Source organism: Apteryx rowi, unplaced genomic scaffold (assembly GCF_003343035.1).
Source record: "Apteryx rowi isolate R43461 unplaced genomic scaffold, aptRow1 scaffold_718, whole genome shotgun sequence".
In the NCBI taxonomy this organism is placed as follows: Eukaryota; Metazoa; Chordata; class Aves; order Apterygiformes; family Apterygidae; genus Apteryx; species Apteryx rowi.
The window spans coordinates 27,055-45,207 of record NW_020451003.1 but is presented as its reverse complement, the minus strand read 5'-3'; the positions used below and the strand labels follow the sequence as shown (position 1 = coordinate 45,207).

Below are 18,153 nucleotides of genomic sequence, written 5' to 3'. Positions count from 1 at the left end.
GGGGGGGGGTGACACAGCCCTGGGGGTGGCTGAGGTCCGGGGGTGACACAGGTCGAGGGGTGGCCGAGGTCCGGGTGGCTGAGGTCCGGGCAGTGACACAGGCCTGGGGTGACTGAGGTCTTGGGGGTGACACAGGTCGAGGGGTGGCTGAGGTCTGGGTGGCCAAGGTCCAGGCAGTGACACAGGCCTGGGGTGACTGAGGTCCTGGGGGTGATGCAGGTCAGGGGGTGGCCGAGGTCCAGGTGGCCGAGCTCCGGGCAGTGACACAGGCCTGGGGTGACCAAGGTTCTGGGGGTGACACAGGTCGGGAGGTGGCCGAGGTCTGGGGGTGACACAGGCCTGGGGTGACCAAGGTTCTGGGGGTGACACAGGTCGGGAGGTGGCCGAGGTCTGGGGGTGACACAGGCCTGGGGTGACCAAGGTCTGGAGGGGCAGAAGATGCCCCCTTGTGTCCTTGGCTTCCCGGGGGTGGCACGTCCGGCGGGCACGTGGCCTGGGGGTGCCGTCACACGTGTGCAACCGGACTGCACGGGATGTCCCCCATGGAGGTGCCGGTGCTCCTGGCCGGAGAGCAGCCGGCGGGCTGGGCCTCTCTGGAGCGGAGCGCGGTGCCAGCGAGGGCCTGGCCACGGAGGGGACAACGGCCGGGCCGGGATGGTGGCCGCGGCACTTGGCGGGGAGACCCGGAGCTGCTTCTCCTGGGCTTCAGTGCCCAAAGGCCTGGGTGGGCCGTAATCCCGGCGCCTGGCCGCAAGGGAAAGGCCCGCCGCGTTGTCCCTGGATAATCCCGGGCTCTTTGGGACCGGACTGTCCTGCTCGGAGCTGTCTCGCGTTATAAACATCCCTGGGGAGGAGCTGCCATCCCGCTGCCGGCAGGCTGTTTCCTAGGTTACTGCCTTCTGGAGGGCATTTTTCCATCCAGGAAAAGCATGAGGCGGCTCCGGGAAGTTTGGAGGCGGCAGCAGTGACGGGGCTCTCCCTCCGGCCGGCGGGTTCCTCCGAGGGCCGGCCGCGTTTCCCGCCGGAGCGCCGCGGAGGTGCGCGTGCCTGGCCTGTGCCGTCCCCAAAAGCGGGGTCCTGCGCTCGCCCCCCTCCCCACCCGCTCATCCTCCCTTGCTCCAGGCTCGCTCCGGGCCGGCGCTCGCTGGGAGCATCGGAGAAAGGCCCGGAGTGCTTCCCCATCCGCGCTGGGGCCTGGCTCGGCCCGGCCCTGCAGGCCTTCTCCTGATGCCGGGCCCGGAGAGGAAATCCAGCCTGGGATTTCCTTAGTGTCAAGGCCAAGGCACTTCCGAGCCTTTTCCTGGCAGCCGGCAGGATCCGCTCCTGGCTCGTCTCCTGCTCCTCCCCTCGCCTGGAAGGAAAGAGGCTCCGTCCAAGCTCGCCCCGGCCCGGCCCCGCGGGGGGCTCGTTGGGAGAAGCCGGCCGTGCCGGCGGAGAGGATTTCCAGCTCGCGGCGCCCGGCGTTTCGGGGCCGGGTGGGTGCCGGGGGCCGCGGTAGCACCGTCCCGCGCGGCCTTTCGGCAGAGCCCGACCTCACGGCGCCCGGCGCCGAGCATCCCGCAGGCCCGTCGAGCTCGACGCGCCGGGGGAGCTGCTCCGCTCTGCTCTGCTCCGACGGCGCCGCTTTGAGCGCGGCTCTGGCCGTCGGAGTGCCGAGGCGCCGGTGGCTCCGTTGCTTCACCTGGGTGCGCAGGCGCCCAGCCCGTTTCGGCACCCGCCGCCGAGCCTGGAAGGGCCCAGGGTGGGCGAAGCCGCCTGGCCGGGGCGGCACACGTGTGCCGGAGCCGCGCGGGACCGGAGCGCCGTGGGGGGTCCGAGCCGCAGACTCGCGGGCGCTGACGTTTAAGATAATTGCGTACGACTCTGGAAGAAGGGGGGGAAAAAAATAGAAACGCAGGCGAAGCGTCTTTCCGAACGGATAAACAAACCGCTTTTGCCTTCGCTCGGCCGGGATGGCCGCGGGATCGTAGGGCGGCTTTGCCGGGCGGGCGCTGGGCCCCCGCGGCGGTCGGTGGAGGGGTAGCCGGAGCCCGCCGGCGCGGAGGGCCGGCAAAGGAGGAGCTGGTGCTGGGCGCTCCGTGGCCTCGTGAATGGGATTGCAGCGGAGGAGATGAATGGCGCGGATTTGGCCTCGTGCCCCTTTCCGAAGGGGAGGGAAATGCCGAGAGCACAAGCGACGCCCACACGCGAGACAGCCCGGCAGATGCCTCCGCTCGGGAGCGTGGCCGAGGCCTCTCTGCAAACAGCCGGCGCTTGCCTGTGCATCCCCCAACCCGGAGCTGCCAGAAGGGGTGCAGAGTCTGCTCTCCCACCGCTTGACTTGTCCTGCTCCTGGCAAGAGACCGTTAACACTGAACCCTACTGATGCCACCATTGGTGGCTGCGGCAGTTTTGCCGCCGAAGTGAGCGGTCTGGGAGGAAGGAGGGGAAGTCCAAGAGGTGACGGAGACCTGTGGGTGAGGTCTGGCCTTGGCGCAGGGGGTCAGGAGGGTGCGTGTCCGGTGGCCCCTAGGTTTGCCTTCCTGCTGGAAGTGGCGTTCATGTTGGGATTGGGGGGGGTGGGAAGAAGGAGGATGGCTGAGAGAGGGATGCACAGGCACAGGGGTCGGCCGGAGACACCCGTTCTGGGACGAGGCCGTGCATGGGGCGGGATGGGGACAGTCACTGGGAAGGCGATGTTCCTCGCGGGCGGCGGAACGGCTCCCGGGAACCCTTCTCGCCGGGCGGCTCCGTCGGGGCCTCGCCAGGGTGCGCCGAGAAGGGCCGGACGCCCCAACGGGAGAAGCCAGACGCCTCTCGAGGGCGCCGGGGACAGGGCGGCGCGGTGCCGCCCCTCCTGCCCGAGCGCCGCCAGAGCCCCGACCCCATCGTCACATGTCACGCAGGTATCTGCCGCCGGGAGCCAGCGGGATCGCTGCCGCGGAGGCAGGGGTTAACGGCGGACTGTTCCACTCCACCGCCGCGAGCCACCTTGCCTCGCCGCGATGGTTCAGCCGGAAAAGGGAGGAGGAGGAAAAGAGGGAGGGAGAAAGCGAGAGGGAAAGATGTCACCGTCTCAGATCTAGCTGTCATTTTTGCTTCGCAGCCGGTGCCGGGAAGGGAGCCAGCAGCAGGGCGAGGATGAAGGCCGCCGCCAGAACAAAGCCGGGGCGGAGGAGGCGGTGAGGCGGCGGCGGCGCCCGGGAGCATCCGAGGACAGGTGAACGGAGGAAGAGGAGGAGCGGGGGGGGCGAGGGCAGCCGGCGAGGCGGCTGGCGGCGGAGCCCGGCGGCGGCGGCGGGGGCGAGGGCAGCCCGGCCTCCGCCATGGCTACGAATTTGAACGACGTCGTCAAGCAAGGCTACGTGAAAATGAAGAGCAGGAAACTGGGGGTAAGCGGAGCCGGGGGGGGGGGGSGGGGGGAGGAGGACGGAGCCGGAGCGGATGCGCCGCCGGAGCGGGGTCTCCGGCTTTCTCCGGGCGGCCGCAAGAGCGAGCCCCTGCCCCTCTTTGTGTCGCGGCGCATCCGCGGAGAGGCTTCTTTTCCGGCGGCGTCTCCCCGCGCCGGTGCTGCCCGCGAGCCGGGAGCATCCTGCCGGCTGGGCGCCTCCGGCAGCGAGCCCGGCCCCGGAGCTGGTGGGGTTGGGGGGGGGGGGGGGGGGCCGCTCCACTTGTTGATACCCGAGTCATCGAGTGACCCCGTGGGGGTGGCGGGTGCCGGCGCGGGTGGTGGCAGGTGACACGGCGGCGCCGCCAGCTCTGACCCGTGTTTTCGGGTCCCCGGGGCGGCCGCGGTTGGCACCGGCGGGAGAGGCGTCGAGGGGCCGAGGCGGCGGCCCGCTGTGTCCCCCCCCCCTTGGTGGCCTGGGGGGCGGCGCGAGCCAAGCGGGGGGGCCGGGGCGCTCACAGCGTTCCCGGCCGGCTCAGGGAAGGCCCAGCGGATGGCCGGGCGGGGGGCCGGTCCCCCACCGCTCGGAGCCACGAGCACGCTGGGTAATTTCGTGCTAATTAGGGCGAACAAAGAGGGAGCGGGCTGGGGGGGGGGCGATGGGGGGCCGGGCGTCCCCCCTCCCCCCCCCCCCCCGGGGAGGCCGCAGCGCCGGGGCGAGATGGACCAGGGCGACACCAGGATGGGGCCTCGGAGCGCCACGTCCTTAGGGGCCTTCCCCCCCCCCCGTGGGCTAATTAAGCTCTGCAATTAGCACTGGGGGGGTGCTGGGGGGGTGCACGGACGCCCCCAGGGCAGGCCGGGCTGGGGACGTCTCCCTGGTTCCCCAGGGGAGGAATTAGCGACTCAGGAGCCGGGAACGCGCCGGGAAGCACCGCGTGGGAGCCGAGCGCTGCCGAGCTGGCTCCCCCCCCCCAGCTCCGGCACGCTCTCCGTCCCGCAGATCTACCGGCGCTGCTGGCTGGTCTTCAGGAAATCCTCCAGCAAGGGCCCCCAGCGCCTGGAGAAGTACCCGGATGAGAAGTCGGCGTGCCTGCGCGGGTGCCCCAAGGTGAGCGGCCCGCCCTCGCCCCGGAGCCCCCGCGACGGCGCCTCGGCCTCCCCGTCCCCTGCCCCGGCGGCCACAGGGCGCTCGGATGCTGCCTGCGCTGCCTGCCTGCTTTGCTGCCTGCTTTTCGGGGGCCCCCGAAGGAGCCGGCCCATGTCGGAGGGGCCCCTCCTGGCCCGAACCTGCAGCGCAGGAGCTGGGGGCGCCGTGGGCCCGGGAGGGGGATGCATCCGGGTTCGGGGGCTGGCACCCCTCGGTGATCCTCTCCCGCTGCCTCCGCAGGTCACGGAGATCAGCAACGTCAAGTGCATCACACGGCTGCCGAAGGAGACCAAGAGGCAGGCGGTGGCCATCATCTTCCCCGATGACTCGGCCCGGACCTTCACCTGCGATTCGGGTGAGAAGGGAGCAGCTGACGGCGGCCAGGGGCGGCCGATTCCCGCTCCGGGACGGGACGGGACGGGGGACCGGGTCTCCAGGGATGCATCGCAGGGCTCCAGCAGGGAGGTGGCCCAGGGTGGCCATTGAGCACCCGTGGAGCACCCGCTCCAAGGGGCCGTGCCGGGCCGTGCGCCCCGGCCCCGCGGGGCGGCTGCTCGCTCGCTTGCTGCGTTCGGCTCGCCGTCGCCATCACCCACCGTGGCTGCCGCTGGTCCCTTGCAGAGCTGGAGGCCGAGGAGTGGTACAAGACGCTGTCGGTCGAGTGCCTGGGCGCCCGCCTGAACGACATCAGCCTGGGGGAGCCCGACCTGCTGGCCCCCGGCGTGCAGTGCGAGCAGACGGGTGAGAGCGGGCAGCGGGGCGACCGCCCTGCTGAGTTCGGGGGCTTCTTTCTGTCTTTATCTATTTATTTCCCCCCCCCCCTTCCTCGTGCAGACCGCTTCAACGTGTTCCTCCTCCCCTGCCCCAACCTGGACGTGTACGGCGAGTGCAAGCTGCAGATCACCCACGAAAACATCTACCTCTGGGACATGCACAACCCCCGCGTCAAGCTGGTGTCCTGGCCCCTGTGCTCCTTGCGCCGCTACGGGCGCGATGCCACCCGCTTCACCTTCGAGGCCGGCCGGTAAGACGTCGCCCTCGCCGCTCCCGCAGCCCGTCGGCAGCCCCGTGCCGCGGCGTTGGGGGTCCCTCGGGGCGGCTGCGGGCTCTCGCCGGGGCCACCCACGCTGTGAGCCCTGCAGGAGCCGGGCTCCTGCCGTCGGGAGGCTCGCTGGGCTCCGCCGGGCCTGACTATATTAGGAACTTTCCTGCTAATTACCAGCTACAGAGGGGAAGAAACATGATCTTCCCTTTCATCCCGGCGCTCGGCTTCCACTGACTCATCACTTTGGGCTCTTTTATGGAGCGAAGGGGAGGGAGGCGGTGGTCCCCCGTCCCCCCCCCCCCATTTTCGTGCTCACCCGGGGCCTTTGAAAAGGCGCCTCGACTAAGGGCGCCACTTATTCCTCCAGCAGCAGGATCCGGGCAGCGATTTTTTTATTATTTTTTTTTATTATTATTATTATTTTTTATTTTTTATTTATTTTCCCCCAGGGAAGGGCCCTTCGCGGCCCGTCGCCGGCCCCGTGCCGCGGGGTGAGCGCGGGGCTGCGGCGGGGCGGCGGTTAAAGCAAAGCACGAGATGCCGGGCTGGCCGCGGTCCCGAGCAGGGGAGTTTTTAATCATCTCTCTGCTTTGGATGCTGCACAACCCCCCTTCGTTCCTGGGAGGCGAATGGCTCTTGCAGGCTCTGCTTTTGCTCCCTCGTCTCCCGGGGCCGCCCGGCATCGCTAGCCGGTCGCGGCACATCCCCGGAGCGGTGCAAAATCGCCTCCGCCCCCCCCGACGGCAGCCGGGTAGCTCAGATCCAGGGACTCAAGCAATGCGGCGGTGGGTGGTGGCGGCTGGTGTCCTGCCACCCAGCTTGAATTAAGGCTTTGCGCGTCCCCAGCTCATCTTCCTTGGCACCTCTCCGGAAAATTCAGGGTTTTGGGTGCTGGGGGCTGCGGGATTGATGCTCCTTGCTCGCCCAGCCGAGTGCAATGCTGCAGGAGAGATTGGAGCGGGGACCCGCGGCCCTGAGCCGTCGCTCGCTGGCCAAGAGGCCAGATGGCTTCTTACGGGCTAGTTAATAAGGCGCCGTGTATCCCCCTGGAAAAGAGGCAGCCGAGCGCCTTGCCGAGGCTGCAGCCGTGCTGGAGAGCCGGAGAGGGGCGGGAGGGAGAGCCCTGGCACGCCCGCGTTTCGATTGCTTCCGACTCTCCGGTATTTTTAGCAAACTGGAAATAGATTCGATGGCGCTCGTGCGAGTGGCCGGACGTGCGCGGGAATTACTGGGAGGCAGCTGCGGGGCTTGCGGGGGGGGGAGCACGGAGCATCCCGGCCCGGCGTGACGCCCCGCGCTCTGGCCCGGCAGGATGTGCGACGCGGGCGAAGGCCTCTACACCTTCCAGACCCAGGAGGGTGAGCAGATCTACCAGCGCGTGCACAGCGCCACGTTGGCCATCGCCGAGCAGCACAAGAGGGTCCTGCTGGAGATGGAGAAGAACGTCCGGGTGAGCAGGGACCGCGGGGACCCGGCTTGCTCGGGGTGACCTGATGGAGGAGGGGGCGGCGAGCCGTCCCGGGTGGCGCTGCCTGATGTGCTCCGGGCTCATGCCAACGTGCCGTTCCTGCTCTCCACGTTTCCGACGGCTGTTTGCAGCCTCTCCTTGCTCTCGCTGGGAGGAATTGCTGCTCCCGAGGCCCCAGGGAGAGCAATTCCATGGCCTCCGGATTGCTTTATCTGCAAGGCGGCTTGTACCCTGCAGGGTCCCTGCCGGAAAGGGGGTGTTTCGGGGTGCCGCTGCGCTGGCGGCCACCAGCACCTCCTGACCCCCTCTCCATCCGCTTCCAGCTGCTGAACAAGGGCACCGAGCACTACTCCTACCCCTGCACCCCCACCACCATGCTGCCCCGCAGCGCCTACTGGCACCACATCACCGGCTCGCAGAACATCGCCGAGTCCTCCAGCTACGCCGGTGAGTGTCCCTGTCGGCCCCGCGCGCCTCCGCCAGCCCGGCGCGGAGACCCGCCGCGGGCCCCTGGCGCGAGACCAAGCTGTGCTTCGTCCCCAGGGGAAGCGTATTCGGGCGCCCAGGCCAGCTCGGACACCGACCTCCTCAACAGGTTCATCTTATTGAAGCCAAAGCCCTCCAAAAGCGATAAGAGCGAAAGCAGGGAGTCCAAACCGGCTCAGTGAGCCCGCGGTGCGGGGGGAACCGCCGCCGGGGCCTGCCGCAGCGAGGCGCCCGGGAAGCCGAGGAGCGCAGGACACACAGGGCTTCAGAGGGTTGCTTTTTGGGTGCTCCTCTGCCCCCCCCTTTTTTTTTGGCCTGGGGGTGTCAAGGATCTGGGAACCCTCCCCTCTCCTTGGAGAGGCGAAGAGCCCCTTGCCACAGGGAGATGGAGATGGAGGCAGGTAGATGCATCCTCCGCGCCAAGACCTTTGGGGACCAGGTGCTGGCACTGGGGGCTCTCGCCCTGGCCTGACGTTACAGAAGGTGATAACTAGCTCTATGTTAAATGATTTTAAATATATATTGCACACACGTATTATATAGGACGAGACTTTTCCTTCTCACACGAATGCAAACTTCATAGCCACCGAAGAGACCTTGGAAGAGGAGACGCTCAGAGGTTTTTTAAGTCTTGGGGACACAGCTGGGAGGCGGAGAAGAGTGGGGAGGTGACCTCGTGGGCCAGGGAAAGGCAGCCCTGGCGCAGCACTGCCATGAGGGGGAACATCCCTGGCTTCCCCCACGCGGCGCTCGGACGGACCGGTGAATTTTACGCAGCGGTTGGGTGCCCTGTGGTCACCGCTGGTGGGAACGGGAAAGAGGTGCCCTGCACACGGTGAAGGAGACGCAGCTGGAGGAGCAGCGCCGTGCTGGACCAACCTCCTCCCACCGAGCCCCGCCATCCAGCCGAGCATCCCGTGTCCTCGCCCTGCATGAAGACGGGACTCCTCTCAGCAGGAGGACTTGCAAGGCAGCGTTGAGCTCATTTTGCACTTCTTGAAGATATTTAAACGCACGCTGTAGAGTCGAGACGTCTCAGGAGAAACTGGTTTTCCCTTCCCAACGGAGGACTTGTGCATGCAGCGGGGGCACCGCCAGGACTGCTGGAGCCGGGTGGCATCTCTCCTCTGCTGGCACCCAGCCCCCAGGGAAGCCCACCCGTTCCCCAGCACCTCTTGCTCCTTCATCGCCAGCCTCTCCTTGCTTCAGTGCCCCCAGCCGATGCGTCCAGCAGAACTGGCTGGGAGCAACCCAGGAGCCGTTTTTGGCCAGTAGCACTGGTCCCTCGAGGAGCAGCTTTGCTGAAATAAAAATTCCTGGGGCGGAGACAACGCGTTGGCCATGAGCCCTCGCTTCCCTCCAGGCCCTCCCAGGAGCGAGACGGAGGAGGCGCTGGTGGGGAAAAGCCGCCTTTCGTCTTAGCTGCATCCCCGTTTCCATCCCTTGCTCTCCGTCCGCCTCGCTGCTGCTGCCAGAGGGCACCAGTGAGAACGGGTGAAATACCTTGCACACCTGAACTCAAAAGCAATTGATTTTCTAGGTCTCCTATTTATTGAACTCCTTTAGAAGGGCTATCTTTTTATTGCAGTACAAACTAAGGTGTTTCCTTTGAGTTTTCCTTCTGGTCTGGGTTGGTTGGTTGGTGGGGTTTCTTTTTTCTCCTTAAAGCTCCAGGTCCTTCCTCTTAGGATAAGGAGCGTTGTGCTGTGGGAACCTGTGGTCTGTGGCCTGTAAATACTGTGTCTTGGGTCTGTGTAGCTCGCGGATGACGCTGGGGATCTGCTGGAGCAGTTTCGGGCCGGAGAAGGGCTGCTTCTTCCCCCAACCCCTCTCCGCCTTACTGCTGGGTGCGGATGGGTTCGTCAGCACCCCAGCGCTGCCTGGTAGCGCGTCCTCCCTCGGGGATGAGAGGTGTAGCCTGGCTTGGCCCAGCTACACACCTCATCTGGAAAAGATGGGATTGAGCGTTTATTACCAAAAATGTTTGGGGGTTTTTGTTTTATTTTATTTTTTTTTTAAGGACTTGCTCTATGAATAAACAATCCTTATCCACCCTTCCTGTTTGTCTGTTCCATCCAAACGTGCTCGGGACGTACAAGTCTCAAGAACGCATGCCCAAGAGGGAGAAAAATGCTGATTCGGAGAGGAGATTTCCTAACGCTACGAGGCGGCGCCTTTGGCTGAAAGCTTTGTTCTGCCTCCAGCCCCTGCAAGGACGTTTCAAGTGAAGCCTTGAAAGAGCTGGGGAGGGGAGAAGGGTGTAGCGAGTTGTCCCCTTGTTGGCGAGCATTGGTGAAACAGCACACCGATGGCCCGCTTTCATCCTCCAGCCGCCCTGGGAGCTCACTGCTCGGGGACATGTCCTTGCGCCCCTGTGTGGGACACGTGCCCATAGCCCATGTTGTTTCTACACTGGGACGAGCACAGCAGCACACGCCTCCCCCTCCAGGTAGATCATGTTCTCTCCAGCAGTGGCCAAGAGAGAAAACATCACTGAGAAGCTCATCCTAAGTCCTGCTAGGTGCTGATGAAGGTGCTGAGGAAGAGAAGGGGTGACCCAGGCAACTTTTGGAGCTGTTCAGCTGCTGACCCAGTGGCAACGGTTTGGTACGTGCCCCAAGCTCCAGCCCAGCAAATAAACCACCTCGTACCTTGGGGGGTTGTAGGCACATTTCAAGCTGTCAGCTGGGGGTTAGTAATGAGAGAGTCCCTGGCATCCCAGCTCCTAACACGAAGATTATATAGTGCACGGATAGAGCCTGCTCCAAAGGAGTCTTTAAATACAGCTAAGCCTCCCTGGCCCATCTGGGCTCCCCTGCAGCACTGCCTTCTGCAGCATCTCACTTTCCAGCCCAGCTTCAAACATATGCTTCAAAGCTAGTGCTGGATCCGTAAACGACAGGACTACTTACTGGAGGAGGTTTCAGTCTCCTTAGGAGATAATGTCAAGAGCAGCAATCAGCAGTAGAGAGCACTGCTCCCTCCAAAGCAGATCTCATTAAGTTAATGTCTATTGGAGAGAAGTAAATGATGTGACATCTCTTCCTGCAGCCCCGGACAAGCTTTCAGGGATGACTGAACATAGGGGGTAAGGCTTTATTCAGCACAGTAAGGAACGGACATGCAAATAAGATAGGGTTGTGTAACCAAGGGACGTGCTTCCCAATTCCAAATGCCACGTGGCCAGAGTCCAAAACTCTGGGCTAAAACACTGGGATCACTTAGGGACAAAAACCCCATCCCAGCAAAGACATTCACAATACCCATAAATTCTCCTCCGGCTTTACCGTACATGTCACGATGGCGTTGTTTGGGAGGGGGAGCAAGGGAAGAGGTGTCGCCGAACAGCAGAGCCAGGTCAGGAAAGGCAGAGGGAGATGGGGAGGCAAAAACCTCAGTCCAGGCAGGTGCAGCTTTGCCCAGCCCGCTGCCGGGCAGAGGCAGGAACCTTCTGCATCACTCGTGCCTGGACAGTCTCTTGCCGAGGGGCCACCTCAGTTTATAGTGAGGACGTCGCTCTGAATCTCGTGGCTCAGCTGGGTCTGGAGGTCGCTCAGTTTCTTCTTCAGGCCAGACAGTGCAGACAGAACGATGGTCTCCGGGCGAAGGGAACCGCAGGACTCCACGTTGTAATAAAACCTGAGGTTACAAGGAGGGGGAAAAGTTACCATCTGCTCTGCAAGGGGGTGCAAAACCAGAGAGCACCTGCAGCGCCGTCCCAGCCCATCACGCCCCACTGCAGGGAGATCTCCTGGGCGCCGGTCTGCGTTGCTGACGTCCCAAGCGGGCAGCGCTGCTCCTCTACAACGGCTGCAGACCCACGCAGAGGTCACAGCAGCACTTGTGGCTCCAGCTAAGAGCCCTTCTGAGATTTTCGCTATCCAGACACCGCAACGTGCGAGCCAGCGTAGAGCCCCGCGCCAGGGGAGCCAAGACCGACTGACTAGCTGCAGGCACCTTTGCAATGCAAACGACGCGGGAGTGGGGGTACTATCCGTAATCGGGGCATGAAAGACCCGCACGGGTGAATAAATACCGCACGTGCTGATGACATCGGTGTCTTCGCAGATAGCCCAGGCCACCTCCTCCCCAAGCCTCGCACTCCACCCAGTGCTGCACTGCCTTGCTGATTAGCATGAATTCAAAAGAGTCTAGTATTGCCCAGAGGGGAAAACTTCCCAGTCCGGGGAATTTCATCATTTAACTCCAACTCCTGCTCTGCTTTTCAGGGAACACCAGCTCGCTGGGTTGGCAAACTCCAGCGCAGAGTATCTGACACGTATCAGCAAAAGCCAAAAGAGATGTACCCAGCAGCATCGCCCTGTTTTCCAGCAGTGGGATCCCATTCAGGTTCCTACCTCTCTGGCTTCCCATTGGGATCATAGGGAGCCTGAGCATCTTCCTCATCGATCTCGGAGTATTCGCTCTTGGGCCTGGAATCAAACAGCAGGGAAGGTTAGCACAGAGCCCGCGCGCTAGTGTGCTTAGCCCCACAGCGCCCAGGCGCTCAGTGGTGCTTTTGGGAGGTTGCTGTCCCCTGAGACGACTGATCCCACCTGCGCTCACTCCACAGAAAAGAGACCACTGTCCAAAGGTCCCAGCACCACTAAAAGAAAATGGTGCCTCCCCTCCTAGAAGGTCTCATAGTGAGGTTTGCTGCACTGTTGCTCCAGTGCTGCAATGGAGTTATTTCCGACAGCTGGAACGACTCCCCTGTCCCTGGTGGGACCTGCCACCTCCCTGCCTCTCTGAGCAGTGCTGGAGAAAGAGGTCAGCCCGGCTCTACGTGCAGCACTGCAGCTCCGTGCAGCTGCGCTGGTACGGTCTGACAGTGTCCTTCCAGGGAAGGGATGACGATGCCTGCAGAGACTGTGTTTATAAAGCCTGCGCTCCGTGTTTACAGAGGAATGGACTCCGCGCTATTTTCTTGCTACCGATTACTGGGCTAAAAAAACACTGGAGCACTCCAGCACTCGGTCTCTGCAGCACAGTTGAGATGGGGAGGCCTGATCGGCCAGGGGCCAGTGGAAAAAATGTCCTCTCCTGGAGCTTCAGGACTGGCTTGCCTGTACTTCGGACATCAGCTGCACCAGTGAGTTCAGCACTCCTCATGCCCTGCACTTCCACTCCCCTGTACACATCGCTACCAAAAATCACCCCAACATCAAAGAGCTGGGCTGGGCCAACACACTGTGCAGTCTGATCATTCGTAATGCCAAGTATCCTAATCTTCTCCAAGACCCTGGCTGTGTCTGTGATGCTCAGATACCTCAGAAAACAACTATTATGTAAAACCAAACCAAAAAGATAAATATCCTTGGATAGCAGAGGCATTTGTCTCTGTACTGTCTTCAGATAGATTAAGATGGACTTGGAAAGAAATACATACCATCAAGGAACAGACAGCTCCAATGGCAATCATCATTTCTTTGGGGTTTTCCAGCTTCTGCCTGTATTTTATGAAGGACTTCTCAAAAACTGTTTCCAGATACCCAACTTATTGTATAAAACACCAGCTTCATGAGGACACAGCCTAGTCTGCCATCAAAAGAATCTACATTAGCAACTGCTTTAGGCCACCCAGACCAGGAAGCTCCTCACTGCTGACATCTATGTGTTCAGCTATGCAGTTGGGGCTGTTCTCTGCAACACTGAAGTCTCCAAAAGCCCAAACTCTCCTAAGCTCACACAGTGGCATCCTGTGTCCAAAAGAAGGTAAACCTGAGCCTGCACGCATGTGTCTGTATGGCTCAAAGCAATATTCCAAAACCTACCTGCATCAATGTCGGAGAATTAACATCTAGCCTCACAATCAATCAAACCAGAGATTTATTCAGCACCAAAATGAAACCTAAAATTATTTCAAATCCCGATTTGAAATTCCAGATGAAGGAGACATTCTTGCTTCTCAAGCATCCAGTCTACGACCCAAGACAATCAACTAAGCTTGGATGCAATTTGCCTGCCACAAATCGTTCGGCTGCTTCAAAACTATTGAGTTCTACTCCCAGAACTCCTGGCAACGAAGGAGAGGCCTGAATTACCTGCGCATCAATTCTCGTGATGGGCTCCTGACTGAGGAACTTCTCAGCAGCAGCCTCCTCCTGCTCTGCACCACCTCGTCACAACCAGCCCCTTACACGGACTTTACCGTTGATGGCCTAGTCTGCAGCTGGCAGTTCCCAAAGTCCAGCTTCATGCGAAGATCATTAATGTTAAGGAAAAGCATGCCCATTTCCAAATTTCTCGCACTACCAACCAGCCCGGTTACTGCTGCAGATCCCAGAGTATCACCCTGATGAACTGCTGAGGGAACTGAACGCCTGACATCTCCTGTTCTCACCCAGACTGACTGAACCGGACTCACGAAAGTGCCCTGCAGAACCCATCAAAGTCAAGCGGGGTTTTCTCCTTCCACCCACAAAACAGGCCTGGGATTGCTGCAGGCAGATTTTTGCCCATTTTATGCATATTACAGATTCACCTGCAACTCCACCCTCTATGGCAGAGGCTTCTCAAATCTCCAGAGCGCAAACCTGCGACAGCGTCTCTGTGACAGCAGAAAACCCCGTCAGTCTGGTTGAGGTGTGAAATCTAGGGGTGAAATCTTCCCTCCAGGAAGCTCGTTCACTGATAGCTGACTTAAGCAAGGGGCAACATGAAGGACTATAGCCCACTACCTGTCCACTACTGCTTGCAGCCATTTGCGGAGTCAACCTTGGCAACGCGGGGCCCAACAGCGACATGCCTGATGCAGGAGGGAAGCCTGCTGAGCCCCTTCTGCTGCTCAGCCTTCTGTCCAGCTGCAGCTGCGCTCAAGGCTTTGTTCCTGCTTGCTCAGCCCTCGCTCCCGCGGTCCTCGCGCCGAATCCTGCTCCTGTACCGACGTCTTGCTGACCTTGAGCTCAGGCTGTCTCTACCGCCCCGCTGTTACAGCGGCATACCCCCTTCCTTCTCTAGTTCCTGCTCTCAGCTTGCACTGCTTGAAGCACCTGCTTTCTCTCTCTCTCTGCTGCTGGATCCAGCGTAGTCCATGACAGGATGTCTACTAGGTGCAGCTCAGGTATCTACTGGTGGAAAAATTCTGCTAGCTGAAGTCCTCACCCTGGCCAAAGCAGGGTAGCAGCTTCCCAAGAGCAAAACCATGCTACCTTTGGCCAAGACTCAGCACACTACCGGAGCAGAGTGATACAGCACTCTGGTCGGGGCTGGGCAGAGGAGAGGGCCAAAGAGGAAAACCCAGCATGAGCTCCAGGAGCAAGGAGACCTATGGGTGAAATCAGAGCCACACGCGGGGCCTTCCTCAACCAGGCAGGGCTTCAAAATCAACCTTGCAACCTAACCTTCCTCTCTCCGCTCTCATAGCATCCTCCTCTGTCTAGAGTGGTTCCATTCCTTCCTCAAATCTTACCCTCTACTGCACACAGCTTTTGCAGGGAAGAAAAAACATGAAGGAGTGGCACAAAAGAATGTGAAAGGGAGTGAGATAAAACTGTTTCAAGGACACTGCATGAGGAGAGACAAGGGGTGGCCACAAACCAGCCCACCTTGTGCGCAGCTACAAAGTAACTGGCTTTGGTAGCATAATATAGGAGCAGAGAATAGTCCGTGCAAGGGGATGCTCAGGATCATTTACTGGCCAAAATTATCCCTGGAGCTAAAGTGCCTTTTGGCAAATCTTTTCAAGTCCCTCCAGACTGACCCATACTTATCACAGAGGGTTAACAGCAATGAAAAAAAATACAGACACTGCAGAAACCCGAACGCTTAGGTTTAGGAGCCCTTAAATATCAGGTTGAAATTCTGAGCCATTATTACAGCTGTTGTTTTACTCGATACCCCAGGTTTTGCCTTAGGGCCACGTATCTCACCCCAAACACAGCCAGCCTGGCCCCACAGTACAGTTGAGCAGGACATACCACTCCTCTGGCTTGGGGTACACTGTGTGTCTCAACGCGTTGTCCGGGTCGTACTCAAAGGCTACGCCAGCCGTAGGGTTCCACTTGGCGTGCTCCTTGCCAAAGCCCTTCTTGGCGTAGGCTCGCAGTCGGAGCTCCTGGCCCTTCCGCAGCTTCACAATGAGGATATCTAAGGAGAAGCCCAAACGAGTTTGAGAAGGCTGCAGAGGACGAATGAGTGTGCAGGAACACACGAGGGCAAAGGCAGTAATTATTAGGGCCCAGCGAGATGTCACCAGAAGCCAGAGCTTGCTTGGATTCTTTGAGGGTCCCCAGTGTCCCCAGTGTAGCGAGGAAACATCCTGCTAAGTAAAAAGAGGGGTTGCACACATGTCCGGAGGCACAGCTCAGACCCTAAAGCCATAGCAGACAGCACAGCATTTTGCATCTTTGCTGTCCCTGAGCTCTCACAAGAGAGAGAGAAGAGATCTCTGACACAAAACATTAGCCCTGGGGATAACATTTAAGTGGCATTAAGTCTGGGTCCTGGACAAAATGCTAACCCTGTTGATGCTGGTGTCTCTCAGCTCCTCACTTTAGATGTCAGCCCCAGGTTTACGGCTGCCTTAGGGTTACATGATTAGTAAACGAAGGCAGAGTTCAAAAAGCCTGAAAGGAAAATCCATTCCCTTCTGCAGCTCTTATTCCCAGTGGAATATCACTTACCATCCTGCTCCACGTAGTCATTGGGGTCGTTGTCTCTGCTCCGAGATGTCACCTGCACAAGAGGAGAAAAGCAGATGCATTAATGGCGAGATCACCTTTTCTCCCAAGTCAAACGGCAGCTCCCTGCAAAAATGACAGAGTGCAAGAGAGCCAGCCTGGAGTGGCTTATTCACAGCGACAAATCCTATTTAATGGAAATCAAGACAATTCAGACAGCTGCAGCCACGCAAGTGATACCGCACTCCAACCAGCCTGCTGGCTTCCCAAACTGCCGTCTAGGCCCAGCGCAGCTGCTTGGTTCTGTGATGCAGTCCAGCCACTCACAGAAAGACTGCTGGAAGGTGACATGTGCTGCTCACAGCAGCACGGCTGAAGCAAGGAAGAGACAGCAGGCCGCAGCTAGGCTTTAACCAGGCGGCCACTACCAGAAGCAGCCGCCAGGCTGTGGTGAGCTCTGGGTGCAGCCTCAGAACAGGGCTCCTCCAGCTGAAAGCGTTTTAAAACACATATATCCCATGTGTGAGCCACCCCAGCCCCCATAGGAACGTAGAGAGGGGACCTGCTGACAGGCAGAGAGCATATGACACTGACCGGTATAACACGGGGGTTGTTGGAGATGAGATCGCGTGACGTGACGTGACGAGTCTGGTCTTCATTGCACCGGACATCCAGGGTAAACTCCACAGAACACTCTGGACAAAACTCATCACACGTGCAGTCCTAAGACAGACACAGGTCAAAACCTTGAGGCCAAAGCTCTCCTAGCCAGAATCAGTAACATTTCAAAGTAGATAGACACCTCCGCCCTCACCAAAGAAAGCACCAAAGACATTTTACTCTACTCACTCTGGAATACTGCATCTTATCCACAATGTCATCGCTGGTGAGTGGGATCAGGCCTGAGAAAAGAAAGCAATCAGAGACACATCCAAGTGAGACCGTGGGAGCACCTACCCTCCTATCAAAACCAGGAGAGGAATAGCAGCCACACAACAAGGGCGCTATTAGTAGTCCAGAGACAGATTTCGCCCATGTCCTGTTCCTTACTGTATGTGTTAGCCTGTCTCCCGCACTCCCCTCCTTCCTCTAACCTGCCCGGGACTCACCCAGTCTGTGTGCGATGAATTCATCATGGAGCACAGAGGAGTTGGCGTCTATCTGGACCCAGTCGATGGCTGTAAGGAGAAAAGAGAGAAGCTGAGAAAGGTGGGGAAGGTAGGAGAGCATTTAGAAAACAGAAAATGTTACAGAGACTTCAGGGAAGTTGAGACAGCATTCGCTCTACAGATTACATCCATCAGGACCAGCTAAACATCAGGTGTCATCTAAGTAAGGCAACTTGGAGGAAAAAAAAGATGGGAACAGATGAGATAGTAACTGGAGTAGCAGCATAAGGGACTGTGACCATGAACAGGCAAAATTATAAGCGAAGGCAAATACCTATAATGGGAACTTCGGCTATGAACACCCTTCGAATAGAATTCGCCACCCTGAGAGAGAGAAAGGAATAACAGTATTTAGCCACCGAGAAACACAACGCTGCAAACTCCAAAATGAATCAGCCGATCTTCAAGACAGAGACACATGAGCTCACACCGAGCTCAGCTAACGCAGGCCGCACGCACAGAGGAGCTGCGCTGACTTGGAGGCGCCGCCGAAACCTGCCCCTGAGACCAGGGCAACGCACGCGTGACCGAGACACACGCCGGCGGCACACGGAGCTGGTTAACGCGCAGCGAGCCGAGACGGACGATCCCGGCTGCGCAGGTCGCTCTGCCTCTCTCAGGCAGCACCACAAAACACGCTCGGCAGCTTCACCCCGGCAGTATTTTTCTCCCAATACCGCCAGCGCGGGGAGCCAGGGCCGAGGGGCGACGCCACGGCAGCAGCCCGGGCCCAGGGCCCTCAGGAAAGCGCCGGCGCCAGGCCGTGCCAGGCCGGCGGCCTCCCGCAGTCCCCATCGCCCGGGGCAGGGATGGAGCCGGCCGCTTGCCAACCGGCAGGGCGGCGCTG

General features: G+C 60.2%; 2 protein-coding genes across 2 annotated transcripts; one reads left to right on the top strand and one right to left on the bottom strand.

Annotated features, from left to right (window-relative positions):
- Nucleotides 1-3,305: 3,305 nt before the first annotated feature.
- Nucleotides 3,306-10,507, top strand: DOK4 (docking protein 4). Its single transcript, XM_026087448.1, has 8 exons — nucleotides 3,306-3,371; nucleotides 4,371-4,478; nucleotides 4,758-4,872; nucleotides 5,139-5,258; nucleotides 5,352-5,541; nucleotides 6,874-7,012; nucleotides 7,354-7,477; nucleotides 7,574-10,507. The coding sequence occupies exons 1-8, from the start codon at nucleotides 3,306-3,308 to the stop codon at nucleotides 7,696-7,698; spliced, it is 987 nt and encodes a 328-aa protein (XP_025943233.1). The 3' UTR covers nucleotides 7,699-10,507.
- A 90-nt stretch (nucleotides 10,508-10,597) lies between these two features.
- On the bottom strand, nucleotides 10,598-18,142 carry POLR2C (RNA polymerase II subunit C; the record flags this gene model as incomplete). Its single annotated transcript, XM_026087475.1, has 9 exons — nucleotides 10,598-11,155; nucleotides 11,875-11,949; nucleotides 15,436-15,604; nucleotides 16,141-16,192; nucleotides 16,732-16,860; nucleotides 16,987-17,039; nucleotides 17,247-17,315; nucleotides 17,581-17,630; nucleotides 17,766-18,142. Coding segments are annotated over 9 exons (1,119 nt in total), but the record flags the coding sequence as incomplete, so codon positions are not given.
- Between the last annotated feature and the right edge of the window lie 11 nt (nucleotides 18,143-18,153).